At 35.1% G+C, this 17,253-nt stretch overlaps 1 protein-coding gene across 3 annotated transcripts in view; it reads left to right on the top strand.

The window, feature by feature from the left end:
* The window catches only part of PPP1R12A (protein phosphatase 1 regulatory subunit 12A), a 113,784-nt gene that overhangs the window by 66,558 nt on the left and 29,973 nt on the right, over nt 1-17,253 (top strand). For 2 of the 3 annotated variants that reach the window (XM_038155387.1, XM_038155386.1), the window contains exons 4-13: nt 2,749-2,908; nt 4,708-4,852; nt 6,996-7,070; nt 7,531-7,619; nt 7,747-7,904; nt 11,947-12,062; nt 14,142-14,258; nt 14,608-14,823; nt 15,613-15,707; nt 16,700-16,822. In XM_038155387.1, the coding sequence (XP_038011315.1) occupies nt 2,749-2,908; nt 4,708-4,852; nt 6,996-7,070; nt 7,531-7,619; nt 7,747-7,904; nt 11,947-12,062; nt 14,142-14,258; nt 14,608-14,823; nt 15,613-15,707; nt 16,700-16,822 (1,294 nt within the window). The remainder of the gene's footprint in view (nt 1-2,748; nt 2,909-4,707; nt 4,853-6,995; nt 7,071-7,530; nt 7,620-7,746; nt 7,905-11,946; nt 12,063-14,141; nt 14,259-14,607; nt 14,824-15,612; nt 15,708-16,699; nt 16,823-17,253) is intronic. The other variant, XM_038155388.1, reaches the window with a different exon arrangement.

Raw genomic sequence — 17,253 nt, 5'->3', positions numbered from 1 at the left:
CTCATTCTTAATTATAGGTAATGTAAAAAGACTCTCCCAGATGTATTGCTTAACTTCAGATTTGTTTATGTGGATAAAATGCAAACTATTACATTTGTATATAAACATTCACTTCATGAAGTAAAAAGTGGGTTGATCTTCCCTGCAGTATCTATAAAACATGCCTTTATATGGCTGAGTCGTCCTGAAACAATGATTCAGCAGTTAAATTTATGCTGAATTTTCATTAAATGCTCACTGAATGGCACACTGTTTTCAAACCTGTTTGGGGCTGTTGAGTAACACTTGTTGATCAGAAAAAAAGTGGAAGCATTTAGCAATAAATTATTAATGATATAAGTTGTTAGGCTGCCAGAGAGGTTAAGTGCACTGGTGATGTGAGCGAGTGCTGTGGCTGAGGCTGAGCTGAGAGGCAGCACATTGCCATCTATGGGCCGTCGGGAGAAAGGGTTGGAAACAGATGATAAGCACTTTCTTTTCCTCTGGTCTGGAAAACAAAAGGAAGGAGAAAGGCCCATACAAGGTATAATAAAGGTTGTTTACATTCCATTTTCTGTAGTTAATAATGAGAACTGTATTTATCTCAGAGCACAACTTTTTTTCTGTGCCACAAAGTTTAATTCCCATTTTCACGCCAGCTATTAATGTGGAATGTTCTATTTAGATTGGCAAGATTCTGGTACTTTCTTCTGTTGAAATATGACCAAAAATTAACTGTCTTGTAAAATAATGTATTGATACAGCCATTACTCCTCTGTAACCATTGTGTTTTGTTTGGGCTTCAGAAATGCGGTAGTTTGTGATATTAATGGAAGTCTGTATTGGGTATTAGTTACTTTTTCTGCAAAAGCATTGCTATTTTGACCTAATAACCTGGGTTGTTAGGCCTGTCTGAAAAGTAAGCTTAGATGTGACCCATTAGAAGCTCACAAGATCAGGATCTGCAATGACTTCTTGCTCTGTTCTTCCTTTATACCAAAGTGCCTCAGAACAAACGGCTATGTAAATAACAGTTTTACACTGATAGGAATTTTTTCAGAGTCTTCAGGTGGAGAAGGTTACTCATGCTGATAAGGATTCACAGTTGGACTTTGAGCATACAAAAAAGGGAATGGACATAAATGTGACTAAGAGATGATGAAATATACACTATTTATTTATATAGTAGTATTTTGCAGGCAACACTGACGTGTAGATGACGGTATTCTAGAGTATTGTCCCAGGATCTGCTGATCACTGCTATGTCATTCTGAAAGGCAAGCAGATGCTCAGGCCTATGAAGTTAGTAGTTCACATATCAATATGTAGGAGCTTCCTGAGGAATGACAATATGTGACTATCAATGTATTATAGATTCAGAGTTGTTGGTCTTGACTCTTGTCATACTTGGGAAGTTTTTCAGCATTTTCCTCTGCTGAGTCCTTCAACAGCCTTGTATGTCTTCCTGCATCTTGGAGACTTGGCATCTAGATGATGGTTTTTCATCAGTTTCTGATAAAATGTAATTCTCTTAATTTTTTGAGCTAAATCGTCAAGATTAAAATGGTTTGCTGGGCGGTTAATTGAATGAGTCTAGGAGTTCAGTCAAATCCCCAGAATACTGACTGTTTAACTTGCTTCAATTACTTTAGGGTACTTAGTGAAGTTTTATCTTTTGATTGTCTTTGGCATTAAGTTTTACAGTATATATCTCTTAAGTCCCTGCATAACAGTTTGTAAGATTAGAGAAATCATACACATAAAAACATTTTGTTGAAGGTTGGGCCACTGATTTTCAGATAGAGGTCAACCCAGATACAGCTTGTGCTCTTGATGATCACAATCTCTAAATTGCTTTTCCTTATGAGTTGTCACCATTCAGCCATCATAGCTAGAATTATGCTCATGCATAGTTCAGGCTCTCTTTCCTGCTATGTTTTTAAGTAGTACTTACAAAAATGCTTGCAAATAATGTGTTTGTATTACCCTTTCAGGGTCTGGAATTTATTTCCATTTGTTTAACCTGATGCATATACTTGTAGGTATTATGGTGATGGACTGTGTTTCTCCCTTTCCTCGGTGTATAATTTTTTTTTTTTGTAAGACATACTGTAAAAAGTTTTCAGTGTTTTGGGTGTTTTTTTAATAGAGCTATGAAAGTGCAATATCCAAAGTGTTATCTATTTTTGTGAGAGGTTTGTGATTCATGCTTTAGAAAGTATGAAAGGTATAGCTCCATTTTGTCATCAGTGTTAAGAAGCAAGATTGTTTCTCTTCCCATAGAGATCTGTTTGTAAAACAACTTCAGCTGTTTTCTACTGTATACAGCTACATCAACACAGACTTGGTTTTTGGTGCTTAGAAAATTAAAATATAATTTTTCTCTTTTTTTAACAGGTCACTTCAGTGGTTATTAGTGTGACAGTGGTTATTAGTATGATGGTAGACATTCTTAGAAGAATGAGTTTGAAGAGTTTTAGTAGATAGATTTTCATTGTTATTTATTTATAATACTTTGTCCACCCAGCCCCTCCTTTTTGTTAAAAAAGGCACTATGCAAACTGTCTTACAATTTTGGACGTTTCCATAACCTTGGAATTCATCTTCCAAAAAAATAATCGTATCTAACTCTGAACATTATTCAGGTTTAGGGTTTTTTTACTGTATCATATAAATGTGGCATAATATTTGTTATATAATTGAATTGAAATATTGTAACTAAATATTTTGTGTCTTCTCTTCCCCTTTCCCCCTCCCTGTCTGAATTAGGGGTTGATATAGAATCAGCTCGAAAAGAAGAAGAACGAATAATGCTAAGAGATGCAAGACAGTGGCTCAACAGTGGCCATATAAATGATGTCAGGCATGCAAAATCTGGTGGTACAGCACTTCATGTAGCTGCTGCTAAGGGCTATACAGAAGTCTTAAAGTAAGTGTGGTTTAACTTTTTCATATTTATTGTCTTGATGTAACGCTGCTTGGAATTGGGCACTTCTAACATTTAGGGAGTGTATCTTGAAAATCCCAGTCTCTCTAGAGCAATCTATGCTCAAAGCTTGATTTTATGTTTTCAAGCACTCATAAATCATGATGTGGTTAGCTTTCTATTCTAAATCATTCAGAATATGAATACAGTATACATGTTGAACCTAAATACTTACTTGTAAGAGAAGAAAGTTGATTAAAAACTTGCCCTGTTTCTAAAGGCAGCTATGTAAACAAGCTTAAGACCCTTTTATAATGCCAGTTAGCATCCTGGTTGATGCATATTTTCAGGACACCATATTGATTTCCATACATAAAGCAGAGTTTGTAATTCAGGCTAAAAGTTTTTACACTTAAAAACCAGATAATTTAACTTTGTGTTTTGATGATGTTTTTAAAATTCAATTCAATTCAATGACTCTTGAAATCTTCCCTGGAAAGTTTTAGGCTTCAAATGTCCCCCAATTCACAGCTTTTCATTAATGTAATATCAATATCTATCGTAACAATGATTTCTTTTTCATCAAAAAAAGAAATATTGTAGTAAAACATAATTAGTAATACATTGCTTTAATGTGATTGTAAATTTATTTGACTGCTTTAGCAGTGCTAGGAGTTCTTACAAATTGTAACTAAGTGAAAATGAGCACACATCCTGACTGTGAGTATCGGTGCCTTTAAGGTCTGCAGAGCAATTTATTGAATGGGAGTTCTGTTTCAAAAATGCCTGATGCTTACACAGGATGAAGACAAATTATTCTTTTGAAAAAGAAGAATTTTTGTTTTAGAGTAGCAGGTATCTGTAAGGGAGTTGTATCTATAACTCTTCGGGTGGTTTTTAGCTCCCTCAGTTACTGCGTTTTTTGTAGTCCAGTCTGTATATTTCTCCTAGGAGAGGCAAAACATATGTGCAGGCAATTTTTGTGATTGCTTCAAATTATCAAAAATATGTGCTCTGTATTGGATGCATGACTGCAAGATTTGCAGCTCAGCATGTGTGAAAGTTGACTCATTGAAGGATATTACTATAAGTATATTGGCTCTTGAGAAACTGAGAATTTTTTTTAAAGAATATTTTGTTCTTATGTGATTTCTAACAATTATGGACAGTGGTTCAGACAGCTCTTTACATAAAAATACTTCTTAGGTTAAGTGTCCTTTTTCACTTTGATGCTCACCTGAGAACCATGATGAATGTTGAGTGCTGAATGCAGGCAGACGAGCTGGTCCCCTCTTAGAGGAACTCTGCTTCATCTCAGAGAACAGTTGAAACATGTGAACACTAGATTTTTGCAAAAAGTTAATGACAGGAAGTGAGAGTTTCAAACAGCTAATTTTAGAATGGAAGGAGGTTTTAGTAGTTTACTTATAGCAACACTGTATCTAACAATTCTTTACATTTTACAACTCTTTTCCTTAAAAAGTCTTTTGCCTGTTACTGTGTGTACAGAGAAGAATATCTAACTGTAGAAACAATGGTCTTTGGAGAGGAAGTGAATAGAGAAGAAAATGGAAAAGGTTTTTTTTTTTAAATTTTCCTTAAAATATGTATACACACCTGCTAAACAATGAAAAGACAGATGTTTATATGAGAGGTAAAATTAATCAATTGTCAGTAGCCCAACCAAAATATCTTTGAGAAAAAAGGGGAAAGATATTACCATAGAGCAGTTTTACAATTTTAATGAAAATTTATTTATCCCTGGCAGCAGTTTCAAGATCTATTTCTCTTCATTTCTTCAGGCTTTTAATACAGGCTCACTATGATGTAAATATTAAAGATTATGATGGCTGGACACCACTTCATGCTGCTGCTCACTGGGGTAAAGAAGAAGCATGTCGCATTTTAGTGGAAAACCTATGTGATATGGAGGCTGTCAACAAAGTGGTAGGATTTTTATGTAATCCTTGTCAAGATACAAAGTTCTGGTCTCTAAAGTGACTTTAGAAGCCAGGGTAAGAAAAGTGATGATAAACTGCTGTTTACTGTACGTGGAGCTTTATATAATGCATGTGTTGTCAAAACAGCATGGTTGTGTTCAGAACTAAATTCTCTGATTGTCTCAATTAATTTCCAGGCCAACTTTATGCTTAGTTCTGTATTAAATGATCCATTCAATAATTGACATGGAAATTAATAATTGAAGGAGTTTGTTGGCATTTTAGAGGTACAAAAGGAGTGACTTGATGGATTGCATTCAGGCTTTCATTTGATCTCTGAAGATGATGATGATGCCTTTGGGTAGTGTTTAAACTCTTAAAATCAGTTTGTGTTGGTATACTGAACAGTTGTCACTATATTATGCTGATTTGGGTGTCATGGAAGAAACTTGTAGACAACTCTGGACCTGCTGGACATAACCTGAATGCTTCCTAAACTCTATTTCTTTGACTTCTAAGCAATGGCCTGTGTAGCTTGCTGATCTTGCTCCCAATAGACACAAATATGTTCATGAGTTCACATGGCCATCAAAAGGATCCAAACCTTTTCATTCAGCCATGTAAGTGCTGAGCTCTCGTTCTTCTCTTCATAGTGTGTTTTACAGATAGATTCTGTTCTTCTTCTAATTTATGTTCAGATTTTTTTACTGGTGTTGTGAAAATATGGATGTTATATACTAGAGAGCACTCTCATAAAAGTACCTTCAAATCCACTGGACAAGAATAAGAAAAAAGGAGGCATAGAGACATATCAGCTGGGTTTTTTTTGTATATGGACTTGTTTCTGCAAGCTAGGAAAGATTTGCCTGTTTTTAAGTAAGCTAGTAAGCATTTTGCTTTCTGGGATACGAGGATTGAAAGCTCTGGATTTGGTTTCAGTTGTATGTGCTTAGCATCTCAGAGAACTCAGCCATTATTGTTTAGGCGCATGACTTCAGCTATCATCTGTTGCAGATTTGGATTTAAGATGTAACCTTCTTACTGCAACAGTTTTCTGCAAAATGACTTTTTCTGGTCATAGTAGGTCTAACTACCACCTAATGGCTGCCTGAAAGTAGAAGGCCACATTAAAAACTGTAGTTATAAGGCAAATACAAACTTGTGATAATAGTTCACATGGCAGAAGACCTCCAGCTGTTGTGGTTAATGCTTGTTGAAAGGTGCACATGCTTCTGCTGTATGATCAGAATTAGTGGTTTAAAGGTTCATCCTTTCTAACCAGTTAAGATAGTCTTCACAGTGTAATTAGGAATAAGTTTGCCTTAAGATTTTGAGAAACTGAAATAAGCACAGACAAAGAGGAACCTCTCATTATTTTTATAAGCTGCTGTGGCCACTTGTAAATGACAGTTTTTATTACTGGTCATTATACAGAAGTACTTCCTAGTTTGATGTTGTCGTGATCCCCCCAACATCTCACTAAGCCCACCCAGCATGTTGATGCAGCTGCATTTATGCCAGTGAATGTAGGACTTTGCCTAGATTCCAGCCTTCAATTATATGTCCCATGGAAATCATACCCTAAGGAGAAATAGCAAGTGGTCATAGCAGGTTTTTTATAAAAAAGAATGTAAATTGTAGAATACAGTTTTGCTGTAAAATGTGAATGCATGACTGCTTAGATTTAGTGCAACTCCCTTAAATCATTAAAACTTAAAAAATCAAGCCGTTTTTGATAGATGGGCAGTATATTGAGCTGCTCAGGATCCATCCGTTCAATTGCCATTGTGAACAGTTGTTTGGCACTAATACTGTGAGATTATATTCATCAATCTACTTTTCATTCATGTTTTTTTTCCTTCAAACACAGTAAAATTTTATTGTCATGTCTTTGTCACTTAAAAATGTCTTTGCTCATCAGGTATAAATGTTTTTATTTGAATCCCGCCCCCCAAAAATGGAATATTGCAAAATTATTTTCAAGTACTGACAGACTAACAGTTTGCAGTAGAGCTTGATTCATATTTTCCAATTTCTCTCTCTAAATGCTTTCCTTAACCTGCATCATCATGTGATGAGAAGATATCGTCGTCCCATACATTTAAAGTCTGTTGTACAATTATGGTGTTTTACTTCTTCCCCTTCTCCAGGGCCAGACAGCGTTTGATGTGGCAGATGAAGATATTCTAGGATATTTAGAAGAGTTACAAAAGAAGCAGAATCTGGTAGGCCTTGTGCATATATAGATATATATATATATACATGTATGTATGTATGTATGTCACATTTTAATATACATATAATTATGGCATCCAACTCAGAACAGTGTATAAATTAAAACCAAAGTTTTAAATTCAGGGCTTCAATTCAGGTGATGCCACAGTCATCTCAAAAGGTCTTTTACGCCCTTAGTTGGTCACCTATGGTGACCACAAAAGACTTGGAAGAAAAAAGGCAATCTACAACTTGCCTTGTCCAATGGGCATTTCATGATTTGAAGTATCAACAATGAGCATCTTACTTGGAATAACAGTTTCTAAGATTTTTAGAGCTTTGAACATTCATACTTTTTGAAATTCTTTACACATTCTAGTGTTTGTAGTATTTAAAGATTCCCCTCCATTTGTTATTTTGTCACACTGATGCCGTTCTAACAATTAAACTGCATCATTCTCTGTTTTGAAGCTTCATAGTGAAAAACGTGAAAAGAAATCTCCCCTAATTGAATCCACAGCCAACATGGATAATAATCAGACACAGAAAACATTTAAAAAGTAAGTAAAAATAAGAAAAATTATGAAGTCTTTAAAAAGATGACTTTACAAGCTGTCACAAAGTCCTACTTAACAGGCTTTAGTAAATTTTTTGGTACTTAGTAAATACTTCTCTTTACAAACTCAGTAAGGAGACGCTGATTATGGAGCAAGAAAAGAATGCATCTAGCATAGAGTCTCTGGAGCAAGAGAAAGCAGATGAAGAAGAAGAAGGAAAGAAGGATGAATCCAGTTGTTCTAGTGAAGAGGAAGAGGATGATGACTCAGAGTCTGAAGCAGAGACAGGTATGTTATTTGGAGCATTGCATTTCATTAAATGTTTACTTTATAAATTTACTCGTTTAATATCACATGATACAGAGTTATGTTACATTTCACTTATTCTTCTGTATTTCACTTAGTTTCCTGTTAAAGTCAGTTTATGTATGTCTAAATTAAAGTCGTAACAGATGTACCAAATGGTTGTCTTTATTGGTAGATACTTAGGTTAAAGCTATTAGCCAGCTTACTTGATGGGCTGCTTAACAAATAGATGCTGTTAATTAGATAGATAGAACAATATAAGCCTGAAGTGGCATATCAGAATCATTGAAAAACTTATATAAGATCAAATTAGAGAGGAAGACTTCTTTGTGGTACTTGCTTGTGGAACTGGTACAGAGATTGGATCAGCAGAAGTGCAAACATTCTCATTTGTTCTTAGCATCTTGAAGTAATTACCACTTATTCTGGCTCAGGTATTCATAAAGTAGTAGTGCATATATTTTCAGTGTGTGCTGAAATAAACTTTTAAATGTGTTATTTTAATGTTGATTGTTAATTCCTATATAACTTCAAGAGGAAAGTTCTTTGAAAAGTTTTTCATTGTTTGCACATTATTCTGTATTTCTCTCTTGAGAAATGGAATTTTTGGGTTGTTTTTTTCTTGAACAATTACCAGAGTAGTAAGTACTGATAAAAGAACAAAATAGTATATTTTCCTTTCAAACCAGAAAACAAGTGTCTGGTAATAAGTGTTTAAAGGTGTATGTTTAATCCTAATAAAGAATATTAGAATTGCAATGCAGCAGTACACTACATAGACATGGATGTCATTAGAAACAGCTTGTCAATATTTTATACATAAACTTTTAAAAATAACTGTTTTCGGTGAGCTGTCAGTTTTTATTTTAATGCATTCTAATTTCTTCATCTGAAAAGATAAGACTAAGAATGTATATTAGAGCTAGCCAATCTATCATAAGCATTTAATATAGGTAGTAGTAAAAATAACTTGTGAAACCAAACTTTGTATTATGGTTTGGGGGGGGGGGCGGGGGGTTTGTATTTTGAAGTAATCCAATATTAAGCTGAAAAAAAGTGTCTGGCAGCTTTTGTAATTACTTTTTTACCTTAGTGTACTTGCATCCATTATTTACTGAGCTTTGCTAAACTCAAACCACTTATAATATATAACATGTAGTAATTTCTCTGTCACTGAGCTGACTGTAATGTCTGCTGAACTTTATGACTCTGGTAACTGTGTTCTCTTCATTGCCAGTAGTTCGTGCCAGGAAAATTTGACTGTGACACAAGAATTAATTTATGTAAACTTCGGGGGTTTTAATATCAACAAGGCTTTATCATACTTTATTTGGCAAGATACACTTGAAGCTTTTCCCTGTAGAGCTACATCTCTTAAGTGCCAAGATTTTACTTTCCCTTTTTTTTACCATTATTCAGCTTAAGGTAGTGAAAGAATATTATTATTATAAGGACCATTCTGGTTGTGAAATATTTTAACAGTGCTCAGTATTTTGAAGTAGTGGAAATGGTGATTTCAAATCTTGTGGGATAATTAAAATGTTTTCCTATGGTTTTGTTTCATTGGTTATGTGAGAATATAGTTTAAATATAAATACGCTTCTGTCTGTAAGACCAAGAAGGGAAACATGAATGTGAAAGTAGCTTATTGCAAAGGACAGGGAAACAAGATAAAAAATAAAATTTTCATTTTCAGTTCAGATTCTGTAACTTACGTTTTTGACATATTCTAATTTTTTTTAATTAGTCCATATCAGCTTAGTCATGAATACAACTGTGTTCTTGCTGCTCTAGAAATAATTTCAGAATACAGTTGTGAAAAATCCATTTTTCTCCTTCCATGCTTTCACTCCTGATAACTTTTTCTGATGCCTTGAGAGGCCACCTAGAACAGAGGCTAGACAGTGTTAAAGGAATAAAGTAGATGTTTATTAAAAAGCCTTCAAAGGGTACATCTTGGGCAGTACAAGTGCCTGGCCAAGGCTACACCCAAGATGGACAACGGGTCACGAGTTTTTACACTTTTCTAAGTTTTGGTCCATTTACATATTGGGGTAAATGTCCAATTACAGCTTCAGGTTATGAAGTCCCATCATCCCAGATTGCTCTTCTCAATTCACTGTTGTTTATAACTTTTGGGCTTGAAGCTGCAATGGTGTTCTTGGGCTGGAAAAGGATTGTTTTGTCTAACTAAACTGTGAGGAGAATTTTCTAATACTTTTTATGATGTTTGGAGTTATATACTAATGCAGTACAGAACTTGGAAAAATGAAAGCTAAAACTTAAGGAATTATTTCTGTGTATTTTAAAGATGTATTACTTACAAATTTCTATCAGACCTGCCTGTGCATCATCTCAAATCATACTGTCAGTCCACATTGCCTTGTTCAGCTTTTTATAACCTAGAATTTTACCACGATTTTTTTCACTTGTGTTTAAAAAGAACTTTCCATATAGGGCCGTTGGTCATGTAAGCTGTTTATATTTGTATTTGTTTACTGCATGACTAACATTCAACACTCTGTTCAACTGTGTCCATAACTAAGACAAGTGTGTGTAACACCAATACTGTGGATTACACAACTTCTGATTGTATATCAGAAATTTAAATGTTAGTTGTGAGAACACTGCATGAAAACCTTGTATACTTTCTAAATTAATTGCTCCTAGGCTGTGTGGGTCACACAGATGGAAAGATGTGTCTATAGTAGGGCCAAAACCAGTGGGGATTGAACCCCATGTTGCTTCATACTGCACTAATAAATAGGAGGCAACATCCATGCCTGAAGAATGTGCAGTTCAAATAGATGAAACAGAAGTGAGGTGTAACATTATGAAGCTCAAGCAAAAGCAGTGACAGCCATTGTTGTATCTCAATCATGACATTTTCTGTCAGATTGTGTAAGAAGGTTTGAGTTTCATGAGCCATGGACAGAGGAAGGAATTTGGACAAAGCAGAAGAGACTAGGTAGGTAGACAGTGAAATGTAGGTAAGAAAAGGGACAAAGAATGAATGAAGCAAATGGAAACTTTGTGCTCTGGAAGGCAAGTCCCTGCCTCAGCTCATTCTGGTGACCAGAATTCCTGATGGACTTCTCTGTACAGTTAATTATTTCTTTGAATTCAAGCACACATAATTATCAGAGAATAAAGGTTTCACTTCAAATTGGCACCTGCCTTGTGTAGTTTGAATTAACTGTTGCAGAACCACAGAATCAAAGGATAGTCAGGCTAGGAAGGGAGTTCTGGAAATCAAGTCCAACTTCCCCTGCCAAGGCAGGGTGACCTAGAGCAGGTTACACACAAAAGCATCCAGTTGGGTTTTGAATGCTTCTAGAGAGGGAGATTCCACAACCTCCCTGGGCAGCCTCTTCCAGTGCTCTGCCACCCTCCATGTTCTTCCTCATGTTGAGGTGGAACTTCTTGTATTTTCATTTATGGCTGTTGCTCCTTGTCCTGTCACTGGACAGCACCAAGAAGAGTCTGGCACCATCTGCAATACCTGCCTTTGAGATACTCTCATGCATTAATGAGATCACATGAGATGCTAACATATCTCCTACTGTTACAGTTTTTATGGTCATTAGCCAGCTGCTAAAATACAGGCTGTGTGGGGAGACTGAAATCTCTGTCTCCAGAGGGTTTCCAAGATGTGACTCATCAAAGCCTCAGCAGCCTGATTCATAGGCAGTATTGACCCTCCTTTGAGCAGAAGGGTGAATTAGGTGATCTCCTGAGTCACTTGGAACCTGAATGATTGCGTAGCTCTGTCTCTGCATCTCTGAATGGTAGCACCTGATAAATACAAAAAAATTGTTACATGTACAACCTTTTAGAAAAACAAGGTGGACCTAGCTAAGATGTAAATTGGAAGTGAGGGAGAAAACACTGAGGAATAAATAAAATAAAATGCTGGTCATAAAGTTAACTGTCAAATTTCTTGGATAAAAATTCAGTTCGGTGTTCTAAAGGTGATGAAATTTTGAATGAAGAATGAAGATTAAATCTTGTAAATATTTTGCAGATAAGACCAAAACCTCGGCAGCTAATAATGCAAATACCACAAGTACGCAATCAGCATCAGTAGCGGCGCCCTCAGTAGCTGGTGGCCAAGGGGCACCTACATCACCTGTTAAGAAGGTAAAAGAAAATACCTTTTTATTTTCTATTATATTGTAATCTTACGGTTTTTCTCTTTCTTTTTTTCTGTGTAAGTGTATCTTTTTTTTTATTCTAGTGTAAGTAGTAGATTTGGTTAACCGGTGAATTGATAAAAATATGTACAGATTCTTAAAATACTTCCTGTTCTTCCCCAGAAGCTGTTTATTTTTTTTTTTAATTTTGAATGGCTTTAATTCTGCACAGGGACCTAAAATACAGAACTATGAAATAGCTGAATGTAAAATCCTTCTGAAAAAAAAAATTCTGTCGCACAGTGAGTGGAGTTCTTGTATTTTCTGAAACTAAACTTCATCTTTTCAAAGTCTTTTCTGTGTCAAACTCCTCCAGAATTTCTAGAAGCTGCAGTTCTTATGTGTCTCTGTGCCTGTATTTCTGATGCACTTAATTCAAGGGAGGCAGGCATGACTCTGTGGCTTTTGGGAGTCCCTTGAATTATTTAGCTAGTGCTTTGGCACAGAAGTTGAAAATTATATCTGAAATAAGAAGTAAAAAATTGTGTGGGTCTCATCCCTGTTTTAATATGGTTAGGACCTCATGGAAAAGCTAGATAATAGGGACACATTATTTATTCAATGCTCAAAGGCACACCTAGCAAAGCCATATTGCTTGCTGGAAGCTTTTACAGCTTGTAAATTTACAGGAAAAGTTAATTTGGATGAACTTGAGTTTTACTTGGTAAGGGGAAGATAGGTATGCCTGGGGAAAAAAATTGCAATATATAAGAATGCATAGTCAGAAGTCAAAGTTTTAGAATATCGGAGCAAACTGGATAGTATGCCAGTAAATCTTCATTTGTCATTCATTACAACTTTTCTGTACACATCATCATCAAAGTGTAACTCTGTACTAATGCGTCTGAAAAGCATGTCTAGGAGAAGTGGTAACCATGATATACTGCAGCCACAGTTGAGAGAAAAGACATACTACTAGGAGAATACTATAAAGGGTATTTTGCTCCTGGGAGCTTACTGGGGTTATACTTCCATATTCACAATACAATCTCATAGTGATTCATCTTACAAAGTATACTGTAATGTAACTGGTGCAGGTATGTGACTTCATGATATGGGGGAGTATTTTCATAAAAGAGGAAATAAATTTGATTTTAAGCTAAATTATAAATTATATAAGATAAATTATAAATTCTAATTTTATAAATCATCAATACAGTTCTGATTCTGTTATGCAGAAATTAATGGGTTCTGTTTTGGTCTTCTAGGTAAAAGGTGCAAGCTAAAATTAAACCATAGTTATCTTCCTATTACAATGTGAAAAGCTCAGGGCCTTCTGTAGCTACAAAATAAATGCACTTTATATCAAAACTATTATCTTGTAACATAGCAGGTACATGTGATCTAAAGGAGCAATTACAGCTCCTATTGATAAAAATGCTTTAAACTGTTTTTACCAATGAAGGTAAAGCAGCACTTTGTGTGCTGCACTTTGATCTTGCATCTACAATTGCACCTGCCTTTTTGGGTCTGCACCGTCTGATCTGCTGTAGCTGCACTTCTGCTTTTACATCATAGATGGCCAAACCAAGGGGTGCAGATGCAGTATACTAAGCTAAAGTCAGGTTTCCTTCAGTCTGCATTGCTTTCAGTAATGCTGCTCTGTGACTGCAGGTGCTGAAGGTAAGGCAAGTCTGGGAGGATAGCCATGCTAGCGTGGGATGTGATTCAGGGATATGAATGATACGTGGTAAGAAGATGAGGGGTACGTTAGTGTGAATCTTCCAGTATTCTCAACAGTGTGAGGATTTAGGCCACAGACCTTGTAAGGTCACAGGTTTTGTTGTTCTTTTCTATGCAAGCTGTCATTCTGTCTGAATGAGCTAAACATGCTGTGTTGCATTTAGTTGTAATCTGTTTACTATGGTTTTTATGGCGTCTTACTGCTTTTTTCTGTATTTTTGTGTTTTAATGAAGAGTTACTTAATATAAACCTAGGAACAAACTATATGGTGTTAAAACAACCTTTGGTTTATCTTCTCCTTCCTTTCAATCTTCATCTTTGTCTTGTCTTAATTGGCTTTAGTATGATTTCATTCCTCCTATCATGCCTGTCGTGGAGTCAATAGATCCTGCATCATGGAGGCAGGGCTTGCGCAAAACTGGCATTGTTCTTGTGCCCAATAAGGGTGAAAAATCTATGGTGAGGTTCTTGTGTGCACAGGTTGCAAAATAACATATTTAATCAAAATGTTAATACCAGATTTGCATGTTTCTAAGTTTTTATCTCAACTTCACAGCGTGTATTACAAAGTGTGGGTTTTTGTAAGCTAACTTTTATAAGAGTGGTATTCCTTGACCGGTCTTACGTTTCTGATCTTATTGACTAATTCAAGAGAAAAGTGCATAGGTTGCCTCTCACTACAACTTCCCTACAAATTCAGCACTTGCGATTATTACAAGCAGTTGTGTTCTAGAATCTTTGCAAGGAGAGTGAATTACCATGGATAATGTAAATTAATAATGTAAATTCATTTTCATGTGTTTTGTAGTTTCCAACATCTACAACCAAGGTTTCTCCCAAAGATGAAGAGAGGAAAGATGAATCTCCTGCTTCATGGAGGTTGGGTCTTAGAAAAACTGGTAGTTATGGTGCACTTGCAGAGATTACTGCTTCCAAAGAAGCTCAGAAAGAAAAGGACTCTGCAGGTGTTATGCGTTCTGCATCAAGTCCTAGACTTTCCTCTTCGCTGGACAACAAAGAAAAGGTAATAATTTTCAGGATAAAACAACATTTTGAGAAATTCATATACCTTTCTTAGTATAGATGTTAATGATGTATTATAGAAGTAAGATTGTAGTATACATCTGTTTTTTACTAAAATTCCAAAAAGTTAACTTACAGAGCTTCTTTATAGTATCTCTCAAAATGTAATACGTTCCTTCAATGTCTGGTGACCTGGTACATAGTTCTGGCATTTCATTCCTTTTTAGCACTTGCAAAGCTAATAGTAATTTTTACAGTTTGGGGACATGAGAGATTTGATAGCTTTTGCATCACTTATAGAATTATGCTAAAACAATCTTAAAAATTAAAAAAGTCTCTTTTGTATTAATTTTCATTTTGATGTGATTTTTTATTTTCAAAAATTGGTTGTGTAACTAAACATGGATACGCTAAACCAAGTGTTCTGGTAGCTGAACAAAATAAAACTTGTGCTTCTATTTCAAATACAAATGTTTATATGACTTAAAGATTAAGAATAATAATGTACTATGCTGTATAAAAATACTGAACCAGTTGCTTTCAGGAATCACTGTTGGAAGTGTACTGCAGCAAAGCAGAAAAAAGAGAAATAAGCCATTAGCATCACTAGAATGGAAACATTAGCAGTTTCCTTTTCCTGTAGTAGTCTTTTATGATATTTAACTAAAGCTTAAAACTCATTTGTATAATCATGTCACAATAAACATGGCCAGAGTTGGCATAATGATACTTGTCCAGAAAAGATAATCAATAATGGTAACAATTAACAAAAAAAACTAATGTCTTTCAGGAGAAAGATGGAAAAGGAACTCGACTTGCATATGTTGCACCTACAATACCAAGACGGCTGGCCAGTACCTCTGACATTGATGAAAAAGAAAACAGGTGACTATGAAGTTATATATTTTTTTAATATGAAATTTAAATAAGATTTTAGAGTGACTGGCAAACTTTCATGTTTTAAAACATTGCTAATTTATAGCATTGTCTGACTGTATAGATTATGCAGAAAACCAACAGTTTCCAGCTGCAGAAGTGCTAACATACATTTTCATGCAAAAAGAGGTACATTATGATAGCCAAAGGTATCTGAGCATAGAATATATCTTTTCAAAGTTTTATTTTATTTTGCCTCATACACCTGATTGCCTTATATATAATTTTGTGAAAGACATATTTTATTCTTCCTGTTGTCTGAACTTCAAATCTTGAGCTGATATTTTTATTAGATATGCAGTTTTTATATGTCAGTTTTTGGGATAGTTTTTCTAAGTAGCTTTTTGCAAGGTCATTCCTTACTGCTATAAACTGCAACAACAGCCTGAAAATTCCTTATGACTGAAGTCATGTTGGCTAGTGATACATGTCAGACTCCTCAGAAGTGGCTACTGCAAGCCTAGTTACGCTGGTCTTAGAATATGATGATTCTAAAGGCTTGCTAACTTTTAAACTTCTTATAACATCAAAGAATGAAAAATGCAATCAAATCAGCTATTAAAAAAGCCAAGTAGATTTCCCTTATTGCACTGGATAATCTCAGGAGCAAACAGAAAAACATCTTGTTCCTTTTTTGAGAAAAACAAAGCTAGCAATGACCAGAGATAAAAAGCAACAATTGATTTAATGTTGATTAAATCCTCTTTAGCAGTTTCCTTTTGATGCTGCTTTCTTTTTATGTTTCTAATTGTGTTACTATGAATGTAGTATCTTTTCACAGAGGCTTGAAAACAATTGTCCATAAAAGCAATTTTATTCCTTATTCAGTCATGTTTATTTTAAGTGTGTTATCCAGGATTTTAATTCGAAGCTCCCGTTCAACTCACCCCAAGAACAGCCTTCTTTAATGTGAGTTTGCTAAACTATAATCTCTTTTACAGGGATTCATCCGCTAGTTCAATACGTGGTGGCAGTTCCTACACCAGGAGAAAATGGGAGGAAGATGTCAAGAAAAACAGTTTGAATGAAGGTCCTACATCATTAAACACAAGTTATCAAAGAAGGTGTGGGATTTTCTCTTTTTTTCATCAAAATAGGTTTAAAAGTTAGCAAGTACTGAATCATTTTGTAAGGACAGTTTAAAACGGAATGGTGACATATTGCCATGTTCATAATAATTGCGAAGTGTGTATTGCAATGGTTGTGCTGGTTTTAAACATGCAGTTGTACGCTGATGCAGCGGTTGTGCTCATTTTAAACTATGTAATTATAGTTAGATGCTTTCTTTTTCCTATGGTTTATTTCAGTTTGGGGTTCATTTGACGCTTTCCAAATTAGTTCAGTAGTCAAACATAATTATTTTAAATGTTGCAATAGATATAATTCTGCTTGAATTATCTCTGGTATATGAAAAGGGGGAAAACACTGTCTCTGTTGAATTCTGGTTATTGCATGACAGTCTTGGAGGTATTGGACTGCTGTCCTTAATTGTAAA

The sequence above is a fragment of the Motacilla alba genome, chromosome 1A, assembly GCF_015832195.1.
Source record: "Motacilla alba alba isolate MOTALB_02 chromosome 1A, Motacilla_alba_V1.0_pri, whole genome shotgun sequence".
Taxonomy (NCBI): domain Eukaryota; kingdom Metazoa; phylum Chordata; class Aves; order Passeriformes; family Motacillidae; genus Motacilla; species Motacilla alba.
This window is presented reverse-complemented; position numbering and strand designations above follow the sequence as displayed.